General features: G+C 40.0%; 1 protein-coding gene across 2 annotated transcripts in view; it reads left to right on the forward strand.

The window, feature by feature from the left end:
- The window catches only part of PEAK1 (pseudopodium enriched atypical kinase 1), a 298079-nt gene that overhangs the window by 237047 nt on the left and 44584 nt on the right, over positions 1–16448 (forward strand). For both annotated transcript variants that reach the window (XM_019630685.1, XM_019630682.1), the window contains one exon: positions 405–586. In XM_019630685.1, coding sequence (XP_019486230.1) covers positions 405–586 — 182 coding nt within the window. The remainder of the gene's footprint in view (positions 1–404; positions 587–16448) is intronic.

Here is a 16448-nt window from a genome sequence, read left to right on the forward strand (position 1 = left end):
CCAGTGAAGCAACGTCCTCCACAACTAGACTGAAGAACAAAATGACAGCAACTTGTCTGTTCCCCTTTCCCCAATTCCCCAGCGCTGTTCCTATCCCCCCAATTCCCCAATAAAAATCTTAAAAACAAAAACAAAGTTCTACTCCTCACCTGTCATTGTGAAGCGTATCTGTGAGCCTACCATAGTCTTCCACCAAACACTTCTCAGGTGTATGAATCAAGACAAACAGAAGCATCAACCCTCACAAAGGATTGCGTTATATTCAAATAAGATGTTGAGGCTTTGAGCCATTGCTGTAACTGTAGGGCCAGATATTTACATCATGGCAAGTGTATGCCTTACATAAATCTAAGTTTCAGCAAGACCTTAGAATGCCAGTATGACACTGATCTGGTTTCTTTCAGTCATGTGACCGATGAAGTGACAGAGGATTTTTCTCCTTGGGATCCAAGAACTGTTGTGAAGCAAGATGGTAGGAGCTGCACACCAGCATTGTCCCTGCCTGAGCTGGAAAGGGAAGAGGAAAAAAAAGACATTTCAGATCCTGTGGACCCAAATCCCTGTAGTGCAACCTACAGCAACTTAGGTAAGTGGGAGTGTCATATAAGCAGTATTTTACTTTGCCTTTTCATGCATTAACTAAATGATGTATTTCGCTAGAGAGGTGATTTTTATTGCTCCATGGAGCAAAAGTTGAACAATGAAATGATAAATCTTAACTCTCATCAGAAAAAGTCCTGGTATTTACTAGGCATGTATTACACACCTGGTACCATGAGGCCTGTGCCATGTGCTAAGGGTGTGGCATGATCCTTGCCTTCAGGGACCCACCTAAAGGTAAAGAGAAGAACTTGTTGATGATCTCAGTATTATATGATAAATGCAGTGACAGAGATACACAGGGAATATTTTTTATAGCACATAGGCAAGGGTTATGTTAGTTATCAAAAGATAACTTCCTGGGGATAATTCCAGAAGTGATTTAGCTGGTTGAAGTGGGAACAAAGAGTATTCCAACCAGAGCCAACAGCATGAGCAAAAGCATAGGCAGGTGAAGTCGCTGGCGCAGGTGGCACCCTGGCCATCGGCATGGCTGCACTGTGAGCTGCAGACTTGGCCAGGTCCTGCCTGCAGCTTTGTGACATGGTGAGCCATCAAAGGGTTCTAAGCAGGGACATAACATGATGAGATTTGTGTTTTCTTTTTCAATTACAGCTGACAGTCAATATTATATCACTTTCAGGTGTACAGCATGGTGGTTAGACATTTACCATATTTCCCCATGTATAAGACGCACCCTTTTCCGAAAAATTTGGGGCCTAAAACTGGGTGCATCTTATACAGTGGTTGTAGATTTTTTTACTTGCATTTCCCACTGAGGATGATGCAATATATGAAGACAGTGATTCGTCATCAGACACAGAAGAGGACAAGCTAATGGTTGGGAGTTTTGATAGTGATGAGGAGTTGTATGAATTTTATGATGAATAAAACTTGAGTTCAATAACTTTATGTAATACATTTTTTTTCAAATTTCGGGCCCCAAAATTAAGGTGCGTCTTATACATGGGAGCATCTTATACATGGGGAAATATGGTATATAATTTACAAAGTGATCCCCTGATAAGTCTGGTACTCACCTGACACCATATATAGTTATTATAATGTTATTGACTATATTCCCCATGCTGTACTTCACATCCACGTGACTGTTCCGTAACTACCAATTTGTACTTAATCCCTGCCCCTTTTTCATCCAGCCCCCAACCTCCCTCCCGTCTGGTAACCATCAATTTGTTCTCTGTATCAATGAGTTTGTTTCTGTTTTGTTTGTTTCTTATTTTGTTCTTTAGAGTCCACATATAAGCGAGATTATATGCTATTTATCTTTCTCAGTCTGACTTATTTCACTTAGCATAATGCCCTCCACGTCTATCCATGTTGTAGCAAATAGTAAGATTTCATATTTTTAATGGCTGAGTAATATTTCATTGTGTATATGTACCACATCTTCTATATCCATTTGTCTATTGATAGACCAATTAGGTTGCTTCCATATCTTGGCTACTGTAAATAATGCTGCAGTGTACAAAGGGGTGCATAAATCTTTTCATATTAGTGTTTTGAATTTCTTCAGATAAATGTCCAAAAGTGGAATTGCTGGGTCATATGGTTGTTCTATTTTTAATTTTAGGAGGAACCTCCATACTGTTTTCCATAGTGGCTATACCAATTTGCAACCCCACCAACAGTGCATGAGGGTTCCCTTTTCTCCACATCCTCACCAGCACTTGTTTGTTGATTTATTGATGATAGCCATTCTGACTGGAGTGAGGTGATATCTCATTGTGGCTTTTATTTGCATTTCTCTGATGATTACTGACTTTGAACACCTAATTATGTATCTGTGGCCATCTGTATGCCCTCGTTGGAGAAATTCATGTCACTGCCCGCTTTTTAATGGGATTGTTTGTCTTTTTGGTGTTAAGTTGTAGAAGTTCTTTATATATTTTGGATATTAACACCTTATCAGATGTATCATTGGAGAAAATTTTTTCCCACTCAGTAGGTTGTCTTTTTGTTTCGTTAATGGTTTCCTTTGCTGTGCAAAAACTTTTTAGTTTGATATAGTCCCAATTGTTTAGTTTTGCTTGTGTTGTCTTTCCCCAAGGAGACATATCCAAAGAATACTGCTAAGACCAATATAGAAGAGTTTATTAGCCTATGTTTTCTTCTAGAAATGTTATGGTTTCAGGTCTTATATTTAAGTCTTTAATCCATTTTGAGTTTATTCTTGTATATGGTGTAAGAAAGTGGTCTAGTTTCACTTTTTTGTATGTATATGTCCCAACACTATTTATTGAATAGACTGTCTTTACCCCATTGTATATTCTTGCCTTCTTTGTCATTGATTAATTGACCATATATGCATGGGATTATTTGTGGGTTCTGTTCTGTTCCATTGATCTATGTGTCTATTTTTATGCCAGTACCATGCTGTTTTGATTACTATAGCCTTGTAATATATTTTGATATCAGGTAGCATGATACCTCCAGCTTTGTTCTTCTTTCCCAAGATTACATTGGCTATTCGGGGTCTTTTATGATTTTATATAAATTTTAGGATTATTTGTTCCAGTTCTGTGAAAAATGCCATTGGTATTTTGATAGGGATCGCATTGACTTTTGGTAGTATGGACATTTTAATGATGTTAATTGTTCTTATCCAGGAGAATGGTATTTGCTTCCACTTATTAACATTAACATCTCTTCAGTTTCTTTCTTCATTGTCTTAATTTATCAAGTACAGGTCTTTTACCTCCATGATTAAATTTATTCCTAGGTGTATGTGTGTATATATATATATTTTTTTTGATGCTGTTTTAAATGGGATTGTTTTCTTTATTTTTTTAAATTGAGGAATTGGGGGAGGGGAACAGTGTTGGGGAATTGGTGAGGGGGACCAGCCAAGTTGTTCTTCAATCTTAGTTGTGGAGGGTGCCAGTCACCATCTGGTTGCCCATCGGCAGCTCATGGCCTTTAAGCTCAAGGTGCTATGTTCCAATCTTAGTTGTGGGTGGGCATACCCACCATCCTATGCAGGAGTTGAACCCGGCAGCCTTGTTGTTAAGAGCGTGCACTCTATCCACTGAGCCATCCGGGCAGCAGCTCAGCTCAAGGTGCCCAGTTCAGTCTTAGTTGCAGCATAGCCACCATTCAATGCAGGAGTCGAACCGGCAGCCTTGTTGTTAGGAGCATGTGCTCTCACCAGCTGAGCCATCCTGCCACTTGTAGGCAACTCAGCTTGGGTGCAGCATCACTGGCCCATGTGGGACTCAAACCAGTGGCCCTGTTGCTTAGAGCTCACGCTCTTAAGCCAACTCTTAACCAACTGAGTCACTTGGCCGGCCCTGGGATTGTTTTCTTAATTGTTCTTTCTGATAGTTCATTATTGGTGTATAAAAATGCAACTGGGGCCGGCCGAGTGGCTCAGTTGGTTAAGAGCGCGCTTAAGAGTGCGAGCTCTGAGCAACAGTGGTTCGAGTCCCAGCCTGAGCTGAGCTGCCGCTGAACTGCCAACAGGTGGCAGGATGGCTCAGCTTAAAAAAAAATGCAACTGATTTCTGAATATTAATTTTGTATCCTGCTACTTTACTGAATTAATTAATCAGTTGTATAATTTTTTTTGGTGGTCTTTTTAGGGTTTTCTATATATAGTATCATGTCATCTGCAAATAATGACACTTTTACTACTTCCTTTCCAATTTCTATGTTTTTATTTACTTATTTGTCTGATTGCTGTGGTGAAGACTTCCAATACTATGTTGAATAACAGTGGTGAAACTAGACATCCTGTCTTCTTGATCTTAGGAAAACACTTATTTAGCTTTTTTAGTAATAGTTAGCTCTGGGTTTGTCATATATGGCCTTTATTATGTTGAGGTATGTTCCCTGTACTCCCACTTTGCTGAGAGTTTTTATCATAAATGGATGCTGGAATTTCTCAAATGCCTTTTCTGCATCTATTGATAGTATTGTATGTTTTTTCTCCTTCATTTTGTTTATGTGCTGTATCACATTGATTTGCAGATATTGAACCAACCTTGAGTCCCGGGAATAAATCCCACTTGATCATGGTGTATGATCTTTTTAATGTATTGCTGAATTCAGTTTGCTAAATTTTTTTAAGGATTTTTGTTTCAATTTTCATCGAGGATATTGATCTGTAATTTTCTTTTTTTGGTAATATCTTTGTCTGGTTTTGGAGTGAGGGTACTACTGGTCTTGTAAAGGGAGCTTGAGAGTCTTTCCTCCCCTTGAATTTTTTGGAACAGTTTGGGAAGAATAGGTGTTAATTCTTCTTTGAATGTTCAGTAAAATTCACTTGTGAAGCCATTCAGTTCAGGACTTTTGCTTTTTGGGAGTTTTTTCATTATTGATTCAATTTTGTCAGTAGTTACTGATCTGTTCAGATTTTCTGTTTCTTCTTCACTCAGTCTTTGAAGATTATATGTTTCTAGGAATTTATTCATTTCTTCCAGATTGTCCAATTTGTTGACATATAATTGCTTGTAGTATTTTTTTTATAATCCTTTGTATTTTTGTTATCTCCTCTTTCATTTCTGATTTTGCTTACTTGAATCTGCTTCTTTTTCCTTGATTAATCTGGTTAAAAGTTTGTCAATTCTGTTTATCTTTTTAGTGAACCAGCTTTTGATTTCATTGATGTTTTGTATTGTTTTTTAGGCTCTATTTTATTTATTTCTGCTCTGATCTTTATTATTTCCTTCCTTCTACTCACTTTGGGCTTTGTTTGTTCATCTTTTTCTGGCTCCTTTAGGTATAAGGGTAAATTGTTAATTTTCAGATATTTCTTGTTTCCTGAGGTAGACCTGCATTGCTATGAATTTCCCTCTTAAAACTGCATTCATTGTACCCCATAGATTGAGGGTCATTGTGTTTTCATTTTCATTTGTCTTGAGGTATCTTTTGATTTCTTCCTTGATCTCATTGTGAGCCCATTAATGTTTAGTAGCATGTTATTCAGCCTCCATGTGTTTGTGTGTTTTTCAGTTTTCTTCTTGTAACTGATTTCTAGTTTCATACCATCATGGTTGGAGAACATGCTTGATATGATTTGAGTCTTCTTAACTTTATTAAACTTGTTTTGTGGCCTAAAATGTGGTCTGTCCTGGAAAATGTTCTGTTTGCATTTGTAATGAGTATCTACTCATGCTGCTGCTTTAGGGTGGAATGTTCTAAAAATATCAATTAAATCCATCTGGCCTAATGTTTCATTTAAGGCAGCTGTTTCCTTGTTGATTTTCCATCTGAATGATCTATCCATTTATGTCAATGGGGTGTTAAAGTCCCCTACTATTAACTATATATCTGTCGATCTCTCCTTTTATGCCCGTCAGTATTTGCTTTTTATATTTAGGTGCTCCTACGTTGAGTGCATAAATTTTTACAAGGGTTATATCTACTTATTGGATTGATCCTTTTATCATTATGAAATGTCCTTTTTTTATTTCATTATAGCCTTTGTTTTAAAGTCTGTTTTTCCTGATATATGTATTGCTACTGCAGCTTTTTATATTTCCATTTGCATGAAGTATCTTTTTCTATCCCTTTACTTTCACTCTGTGTGTGTCTTTAGATATGAAGTGGGTCTTTTGTAAGGGTCTTGTTTTCTTATCCATTCAACCATTCTATATGCCTTTTGATTGTAGCATTTAATCAATTTACATTTAAAGTAATTGTTAATAGATATGTAGTTAATGCCATTTTATTGTTCATATATTTTTTTTCCTTTTCTTCTTCTCCTCCTTCTCCCCCTCCTCCTCCTTTTTCTCCTCTTTCCTCCTCTCCTCCTCCTTCTCCTTCTTGTCTTTCTACTCCTCCTTCTTCTCCCTTGAACATTTCTTGTAATACTGGTTTGGTAGTGATGAACTCCTTTAGCTTTTTATTGTCTGGGAAGCTCTTTATCTCTCCTTCAATTCTAAATGATAGCCTTACTGGATAGAGTAACCTTGGTTGTAGGTCCTTGCTATTCATCACTTTGACCTCTGGCCTGCAAATGTTCTGTTGAGAAATCAGCTGACAATCTTATATTATTTCCCTTGTAGGTAACTAACTAACTAACTAACTTCTCTTGCTGCTTTTAAGGTTCTCTCTTAAGGTTTTTAACCTTTGGCATTTTAATTATGATGTGACTTGGTGTGGGCCTCTTTGGGTTCATCTTGTTTGGGACACTGCATTTCCTGGGCTTGTATGTCTATTTCCTTCACCAGGTTAGGGAAGTTTTCTGCCATTATTTCTCCAAATTGGTTTTCAGTTCCTTGCTCTCTCTCTTCTCCTTCTGGTACTCCTATGATGTGAATGTTGGGATACTTCATGTTGTTCCAGGGGTCCCTTATACTACCCTAGCTTTTATTCCCTTTTTTCTTTTTGCTGTTCTGATTGGATATTTTTCACTACCTTGTCTTCCAAATCAGTGATAGAGTCCTCTGCTTCATCTAATCTGCTGTTGATTCCCTCTAATGTATTCTTTTTTTTTTTTTAAGATTTTTTTTATTGTGGAATTGGGGGGTGGGAACAGCACTGGGGAATTGGGGGAAGGGGAACAGACAAGTTGCTGTCCTTTTGTTCTTTAGTCTAGTTGTGGAGGACATTGCTTCACTGGCCCAAGTTGGTACCATCATTGCGCTCTTCCCAGGTAAGGCAGATCAGTCGCCGTCTTCTGAACCACTCACTCTGGCTACTGGCTACACACGGTAGCCCATGGCAACCCACTGCAGCAGTGGCTACAGCCTACGCTGTCGCCGGCGACTCATGACAGCCCAGCTCCAGGTTGAGCTGTTGTTCAGCATCTTAGCTGTAGAGGGCAGTGTCACTGGCCCTCATATGTGGGATCCGAACCGGGGCCCTCTGGCATCCCAAGCCAGCTCTTAACCACTATGCCACTCTGCTGGCCCCCCTCTAATGTATTCTTCATTTCAATTGTATTCGTCGTTTTTTACTGTTCCTTTTTTATGTTTTCTATCTCCATTTTTATGTTTTCTATCTCTTTTGAATTTCTCACCAAGTTCATCTACTCTACCCCTGATTTCATTGAACATTTTTATAACCAGTGTTTTGAACTCTTCATCTGGTAGATTGTTTATCTCCATTTCATTTATTTATTTTTTTCTGGAGTTTTGTCCTGTACTTTCATTTGAGATATGTTTCTTTGTCTCTTCGTTTTAGCTGACTCCCTGTGTTTGTATCTGTGTATTAATTATATCTGCCTCATTTCCTGGTTTTGGCAGAGTGGCCTTATGCAGTAGGTGTCCTGTGGGGTCCAGTGGCACATTCTCCCCTGTCACCTAAGCCGGGTGCTCCAGGGGTGTCCCTGTGAGGGTTGTGTGTGCCTTCCTGTGGTAATTGAGCCTTGGTTGCTGTTGGCACATCAGTGGGTGGAATTGACCCTCAGGCTGACTGGCTGTTAGGACTTGCTGTGACGACAACATTTGAGCTATTGTGCAGGGGCTGACCCCATTGAATGGGATTTGCTTTAGCAGGGCTCTGGTGCCTGCTGAGTCCATCCTTTGGGTGAGTCATTGGTGGAGCTAATTGGGTGGAGCTTTGGTGTGGTCTGAAGCAGGCCACCTGGTGTGTTGGTTCTGGTGCCTCTTGGGAGGGGCTCCTGTGCAAGCCAAGGTCAGCTGCTGCCTGTGTGTGGCCCTGAAAAGTGACGATCTGCAGATGGTTGCTGGCTTGGAGGCCCCTCAAAGAGACTAAGTTGCAAACCAAGGCTAGCTGCCACTATGCTAGGCTAGAGACAGCTCTGGGGGCACAGAGGTAGGGGGCTCACTGCAGACAGCCAAAGCTCGTTTGGATTGTGGACCTTTGAGAGACTTTAGGGAAGCCCACAGTGTGGTTCGAGACCCACCGCTTGTGAGAAACAGTCACTGAGAGAAGTTCTGGCCTGTGCATGAGTTGAGTGGAGTGGGTTCTCAGGGAATCACCAGGGTCTTGCAAGCTGTGTCAGCCAGTTTGATGGAGACTCAGATTTGGGGCCCGTCTCCACCTGCAGGCTAGTGGGAGAGGGCTCATCAAAGGAACAATGGCTCCAGCCAGCATTTCTATACAGGACCTAGCTATGCCCCCAACCCTCACCCTGAAGCCAGCCAATTCAGTTCCTCCCCTATGTTCCTGGTGCTTTTCGAGCTGTTGTCCCTTCACTGGAGCTTAGGGTGAGTGTTTGTGAATGAGTGAGTCTATGCTCAGGCCCTGTGAGAGGAAGCCTGAGTCTCTACAGCAGCCCTCTGTCTCACTCTGATGCAATCCATGCTGATTTTCACAGCCAAATGTTGTGAGGAGTCCAGTGTGGGGCTGGGACCCCTTGCTCCTCAGAGGGGACCTCTGCAACGGAAATATCCCTCCTGGTTCGTCACTACCACACGTGGGTGTGGGACCAGCACATTTTGTGTCTCCGCCCCTCCTACTAGTCTCAATGTGTCTTCTTCTTTATATCCTTCGTTATAGGAGTTCTGTTCAGCTAGACTTCAGATGGTTCTCCAGGGTGGTTGTTCTATAATTTGGTTGTGATTTTGAGGTGATCAGGGGAGGAAGCGAGCACAGCATTTACCTACTCTGCCACCTTGACTGGAAGTGCTGAGACTTGTATTTTAGAATATTCACTCTGCAGGCTGCTATGCAAAGGTAGATTAGAGGTGAAGCATTTGGTAGTAGGAAATCTGGTAGTTGGATGCTAATGCAGGACCACATAAAGGGATGAAAATGAGAGTTTTCAACTAAGATAGTAAGAGGAGGAACAGTGGACAGATTTAGGAGATATTTAAGAGGTAAAATACATAAAGCTTAGTAGCTAATTGAATATGAATGATGTGAAGATATCCCAGATTTCTGGCTTGTAGCTAGAGGACTCGTGGAAGTAAGATCCCAGTTATTGGAGGTGTTTGGGCAGAGACTGAAGGGCTGTCTCAGAGATTCTATGAAGGAGAATCCTGCACTGCAAAAAGGGTTGAAATAAGTTACCTCGAAGGTGCCTGCCAATGCAAAGGTCCTTCCATTTTCTAATCATCTTCACTCTTCTAACTTAAGTGCCCAGTGACTTCTGATTTGCCTCCTTCCCTTGAGTATCACAGTTACCTTTCTTCTGAAAAGCAAAGCTTGGGGCTCAAAAGGACTTCTCAGTGCTCCTCTCTTCCATGAAGTCAGGAGAGAGAAGTAGTAGGAGCTGGACTACCACATGTACAGCACTAGCGGGGTTCTTGGGGACTGCTGACCAACCCTGACACCTGGTGGGAAACCAGTGGTGTCTCGTGTCAAAGCATTCTTCTACCATCTCCTTGTGTCTTTGTCTTTTTCCTCTATCAAGTTATTGTAAGGAAAAATCATTCTAAGATCAGCTGGTGTACTTGGAAATAAAGCAATCCTTAGGAAGGTCAGAAGATTGAGGTATAACTGTAGGAGACATGCTCTAGTATTTCCTTTTGGGACACTCATTCATAACAACCCACTCAGTTGAAATATATTCTGTAAGGAAAAGACTTCCATTCTAAGTTCTAGAAAGAAGTCTTACATTATTTGTGGGTGGGGGAGAGCATATTATAGTTTACCCAAACAACCATCTTGGATACTGTTCTCCAATTAGAATAGATTTTATGGTCAAGCAGCTTATTGAGGCATAGTATTAGATGAAACATTTATTGTGTATTTACTGTATGTCCTCACACAGCATAATATAGCAGGAATTATATTTTAGACCTTATCACTGCACCAAAATTTCTTTCATGATGTCCTCGTTAAAATATATACTAATTTTTGCTGATTGCATGGCATCGTATGGCATCTCTTCTTTAAAAATATCCATTAGCCACATCGGTTAAAGTTAATTATTTTCTTATTATCTTCTCAGTTATGTAGATTGTTAGAAAAAACAGAGCATTACTTCCATGAATATTCCAAGTGCCTTGTGTATTTTAACTCATTTAATCCTCACAACAACCTTAGGAATTATTATCCCCATTTTTCAGATGAGGAAAGTGAGTCAGAGTGCCTTGCCCAAAGTCACTGAACCAGTATGGACTGAACCAAAATTGGAACCCAGTCAGTCTTACCCACTACACTATAATGGTTGTAAACCACTAAACTCTTGCAAAACACTGAAGGACTACAGTTGTCTCTCTCTTCTTTTTAAGTCATCTAGTTAAGATGAGACACAAAATTTAAGACTTAAAACAAAAAGATTATGATTACTCAGAGTACAAAGATACTATATTATAGATACCCCATCAGAAAAATAGCTATCTGTCTACTTATTGCTCTACTTTACAAGCATGTGATGCTCAGACAATGTTGCCTTGTTTTCCTTAAGTGCTTCAGGACTGTACTTGACTCCATAGGGTGTGACACATGGTTAGTTGCTTCGTTGGAAAGGATTTACTATAACTGAGTAATAGATAGGGTTGACTCCATCAGTTCTACAAACTTTTTTCCTTTTTTTTTTTTTTAATGAGACAGAGGATGGATGGAGCAATGGAAGAAATTGAGGGAGGAAAGTTAAGGGTTACTGTCATTTTTACTGTGGAATTTATTTCTGTAAAGTGGGCTTAGGAAGCAGTGTAATGTAGTAGGAAAAAACCATAAGTTTTAGAGATCAAACAAATTGGTTCATATAACAGCAGTGTCACTGCTCATCTGCACCATTGTGGGTTAGCTGTTCGCTGTTCCTAAGCTTCAGTTTCCTTCTTTGTAGGGCTGATGGTGAAAGAAGTACTTGGTACACAGAGTGCATAATAATTGTGAAGTTCCTTCATTTGTCCCAAAAATGCATACTGTTGTTTTCTCCTTTAAATGTATTTGATGTGCTAGCCATAAAATGTAGAATAAAGTAGAAATAATTTAAAATGTTTATTAGAAACATTGAATAAGCAGAACAACAAACTGTAAATCCAAAAAGTGCAGGGCTTCCTGCACAACTACTGACTGAGGGTGTGAAACACAATACAGGATACAGGACCTCGGGGTGGCTACCAGAGACGAGAGGAGAGATGACAAATAATAGCAACACAACTGACAGATCTAGTCCCCAAGGTCTTCTAATTACAGCAAAACAAGGGGACATGGTTTGGATTTGTTTGTAGTTCCCACATTTTTTTAATAGTTCTGAAAACTATTAAGTTAACAGGAAAAAAAAAAGACAAACCTTAACTGGAATATGCTTTGGCTACCCAACTTGAGAACCCCATTAGACCTTTGCCCTTGAGGCAGTCTCATGATTTCCACTTGGTACAACAAGAGCTGTTGTGATTCATCCATTCCCACAAAAAGCTACTGACTTATGCTGATACATTTTCCTTTTTACCTTAATACAACTCTCCAAGGTTACTTCAGATGCCTTTTTATCTTGTTCTTAACATCAGTAAAGAAAATTAGTTTGTTTATAGCTGGATTATTAGATTCTAGAGTGGCACTATCCAACGTGGCTGGTAACCACTAGCCATATCTTGTTCTTTACACTTAAACTCATGAAAATATAAATAAAAATTAAGTTCCTTAATCTCATTCACAACATTTCAAGTTCTCAGTAGCTACTTGGAGCTAACAGCTACTGTATTGGACATCAGATACAGAACATTTTTATCATCATAGAACGTTCTATTGGACAGCACAGATTTAAAGAATTGATTATTTGGGGGATTGTATTGTCTTCTGTGGGCACAAAAATCATACTGGTCTTTATGCAACTTGATAGCTCCTAAGAAGCTTGTCCCTTGCAGAATGATGGTTTCACTCGGGGTGATGGTGATCTGAGATCACTGAACAAACTCTGATCTGTAATACCCCACTCTGAATTGAGCAGGGTATCTGACCCCCAAACTGATTTCCCAAAGAAGTGATTGAACACTTTTTTAAATCAGACCTTCAACATTTTCCCCATGCTTCTTATGTCTATCTCAAAATATCTAGAAGGAATATCGCTAATTCTTTATGTAGCACACCTGACTACATTATCAGCCTGCTAAAATCAGGAGGTGGTAATGACTTCTCCTCTGTTGGAAGTAAGCTGGTGACCTTAACTCCCCTTCACTCACTTTGTAACTGAGTACGTACTCTATACATTGCTTTTTAGAAAGATTTATCAAGTCTCACTTTACTCAACAGATTTTGGCTTGCTCCTCTTTCTGTGTATTAACTAACCTAGCACCTTATTTATAGCACACAGTAGGTGCTAAGAACAGGTTTGAATGAGTGAGCCAAAAATGATTTTTGCATCTGACTTTATAAGACTCCCAGATTAGGGAAATCGAGCTCTCAGCAAAGTTCAAGTAGGAAAATTTCAAGCCCCAGTTTATGTGTACCATTAATCAGTTTTTTGTTCCTAATAAGGCTTAATCCAGGCGTTTTCTAATCATGGAATTATATAAGCCATGCCTAAATTCCTTTCTACACGTCCCCGCAGAAACTGTCCACATGTTTTGTCTTATTTGCCTGAAGTGTCTCCTCAAGGCTGCATCCTTCAAACACTGAAAAAAAACGGCTGAAGTCTTCTGTCTCCAGAACCTCTTTTGGCAGTGTACTGGTCATCAGGGTTAAATTCTAAGGGGGATGGAGCAGGGGGGTGCTTCAAAGAGTGTCATTACATTGTTGGCCTTGATGTTGTAATTATGGAATAATGTCATCATAAATGGCAGCTTTCAAAAAAATCATTTTGAAGAATACATACCATTTGTTCATTTACTCAACAAATAATTATTGAGAAATATCTATGGGTTAGACATTATCCTATACAATGTAAAATTAAGGATTCAAACCAAAGATTAAAGAATTGGCACATTTTTAGATTATCTGCATGTCTAAAAAAACTGAGATTGATAGCTATAAACATTTGTTTCAGCATTTGCTGTACTTCCTAAAAATGAAATTATTTCTATTTAAAAAGAAATTATAGACTGTGTCTTCATCTTTTAAGTTAGCTGCATTCACATTTAAAAATAGTTTTCCATATACTGGAATTAGTTGGCAGGGTACAGTATTCAAATTACACAAATAACTTACCCAAAATAAATCATCTCTGTCCTTGGAGAGGTTTTCACTCATGAGATCTTACAAAAATTGAGTCTGTCAGCTGCTACACCACTGACATTCTTTAAAGTGGTCTCTGAGATTAAGCCCAAAATGGTCTTTGGAGGTCAGCTTTGTTGTATCATTTGGCATGAAGTTGGTGTCCTCTGTGGTTTGCCAGTTGGTGCTTACATTGGACTGTGGTGGGACCCAGCACAGTAACAGAGTCCGATTAGATGGGCCCCTCCTTCTAAGCTGCTGTGATCGCCAGGGAGTGATGCAATGAGCACTGACTCACAGTGAGGGGCTGGCCACAGTCGTGGTGAGTGGCACCTATATTCATAAACTCCAATGTGTATTTCCAGTTTTGAGATGATGGGCTCTTTTTTTGTCTTCTCCCTTCCCATTCTCATTTATATTACTTGTCACGAGCCCTGGGGGGCGGGAAATAGGGATGAAGATTGAAGTTGCACTTTAAATAGAAAGATATGTTCCATTTATTTTGGTTTTCACACTTTCATTCAGCAAACATTTTTGAATACCAGCCATCTCCCGGAACCCAGGCTGGGTGCTGGAAATAGCAGCACTGTCTTCAGGGACTCCCAGTTTTTGGGAATGACAGACATGGGGCTGGACTCTTAGGAGCCCATGTGATATTGCTTCTGGTACAGATATTTAAAGGTTTAATGAAAGCCTCTGCCTGGAGGAGTGTTTACGAGAGGGTTGGAGCTTGACAGAGAAGTGAATGTTCAATTAACACAAATAATTAATTCAGGGTAGTTGAAGTGCAGAGTGAGAGAAGGCGGAGTACAGGAAATGAGAGAGAGTGGGAAAGCAAGGCTAGGCCATAAATGGTATGCATAGATCACAATGAGTTTGTCTTTCACCCAATAGGAATTGAGAGCCACTCCAAAAGGGACATGATCAGGATTTTCAAAAGATCGTTCTGGGAGCTCCCTATGCGATGACTGCCGGCAGTGAGACAGTAGAGCCCATGACATTCCTGTCTTGCTGGAATAAAGCTAACTGCTCATCAGCACACTGCTCCTGTCCAGATGGGTCATCCTTAAATGTCTTTAATCCCTGGCACCCTGAGATTGTAACGATTGCCAGGTCTTAACACAAACATTGGCTATGCTGTGTCCCTAATGTGTCTTCAGTAACAGTGCCTTCCAGTAGGACTCTATAATGATGTAGTCATTATTTTGAGTTTTTCAATATTCATCTTTAAAATTGTTGATCTTTATAAATAATATTTTTCTTATTTTCTTACTATGTATTGTACCAGTCTTGTAAGTTTTAAGAGCTTCATAACAATCATTTTCCTTTTGAGGTGTTTTAACACACCTTTGTCTTCTTCGAAGTAGAGTCTTTATTTCCTTTTAATTCAGTTTTCATCATTTGCATTTCAGAACATGATATAGGGCCTTATCTATAAGTCCAAAGACATTTTTAAGCAGGAAGAAAGTAAAGAGATAGTGTATGGAGGCTCAGAAAGAGGGGGAAGTAAGGTTTGAGTATGCTTTAGTCAAATATGTTTGTCCAAAAACAATTTTTTTAGTCTATAGCAAGACAAGATTTAGAACACAGTCTGTTTTTTTTTTTCTTTTTAGAGAGCTGGTATGCCACAAAAATCTAGAATATGTGACGTTATACCAGGCCTGCTGAAAGCCAAGCATAGTGTCTGGTCCCAGAGGCCTGAGTGGGATATATAGGATTAAAAGTTTAAACCAAAAACAGCTAAGATACCAAGCTTTCAAAACACTGACCCAGATGATTGGAATTCAATTAGGAGAACTTGTCTTTCTTGGTCTTTCTTGGAAAAATAAGAACACAGAACACTTTTCAATTTGGGAGAATGGCTAGACCTGGTAGCATGGACTGTGGGACACTCTGGTGCCCTTTGCAATGGAGATGCTTCTGATTCCTGCGGAACTGGATCCTGCTATTTGGGAAGGAAGCCACCGTTAGTTGTTTTTATTTCCTTGCTACCTTGGCTGTCCATTTTCATTTTGGAATGATGACCAGCTCTGTTCTCTGTTCTTCGGTCCAGCAGCCACGTACTGCATACCACTGTATCTCACACCATGCCAGATTCTGAGAGAGTGTTTAACAAAAAAACCCAGCATGTGTTATAAAAGGCTAAAAATGCTATAGTAGAGCAAAAAGTGCCAAGAGGACACAAAGGAAGAAGTGATACTCCCAGCTTGGAGGTGGGGAGTAGATAATAGGGAGGACTTCAGTGGAGAAGGGCCATTTCGGCTGGGCTTAGCCAGGGGACACCCGTACTGAGACAGAGACGGAAACATAAAAACATGGAGCATATTACAGGAACAGGAAGTGGGTGATTTGTGTGGGAGGGTTTGATGAGAAATAGTGGTAGTTAAGTCTGAGAGCCTTAACCGATTGCTGAGGAGTCTGGACTTTATTCTACAAGTGGTGGGAAGCAGCACGATCAGCCCTCTTCCACCTCCTCTGATAAGCATTAAAGAGCTGCTGATGGGGACAGACCTTGACCTTGTCTCACTTGCCAGTTCTGAGATAATGGGGAAAAGAGCACTTTGGAATCCTTCGTTCCTTTCATGTCTGATTATTTTTGTTTGTTCTAAATTAGAGAAATGGGTAGAAAATGTCACCCCATAAAGGCCCTTCTGAGGTCCACATTAGAAGGGGCAAGGATAAAAAAAAGGCAAATAAAAGGAGGAAGAAAATGGCCGCGGTAAGGAAGTCACTGTATTAGCTTGCGCAAACCACGGCAGCGAAAACACAGATCTGCGGGACACGCTGAGCAGCAAAGGGACTCCCACGCGGACTACTTAGAGGTGGGCAGACCCGGCGGGTTCGGGAGTTGGGCGGCGAGGCGAGTGGAGACA

This window comes from Hipposideros armiger, unplaced genomic scaffold, assembly GCF_001890085.2.
Source record: "Hipposideros armiger isolate ML-2016 unplaced genomic scaffold, ASM189008v1 scaffold_931, whole genome shotgun sequence".
Taxonomy (NCBI): Eukaryota; Metazoa; Chordata; class Mammalia; order Chiroptera; family Hipposideridae; genus Hipposideros; species Hipposideros armiger.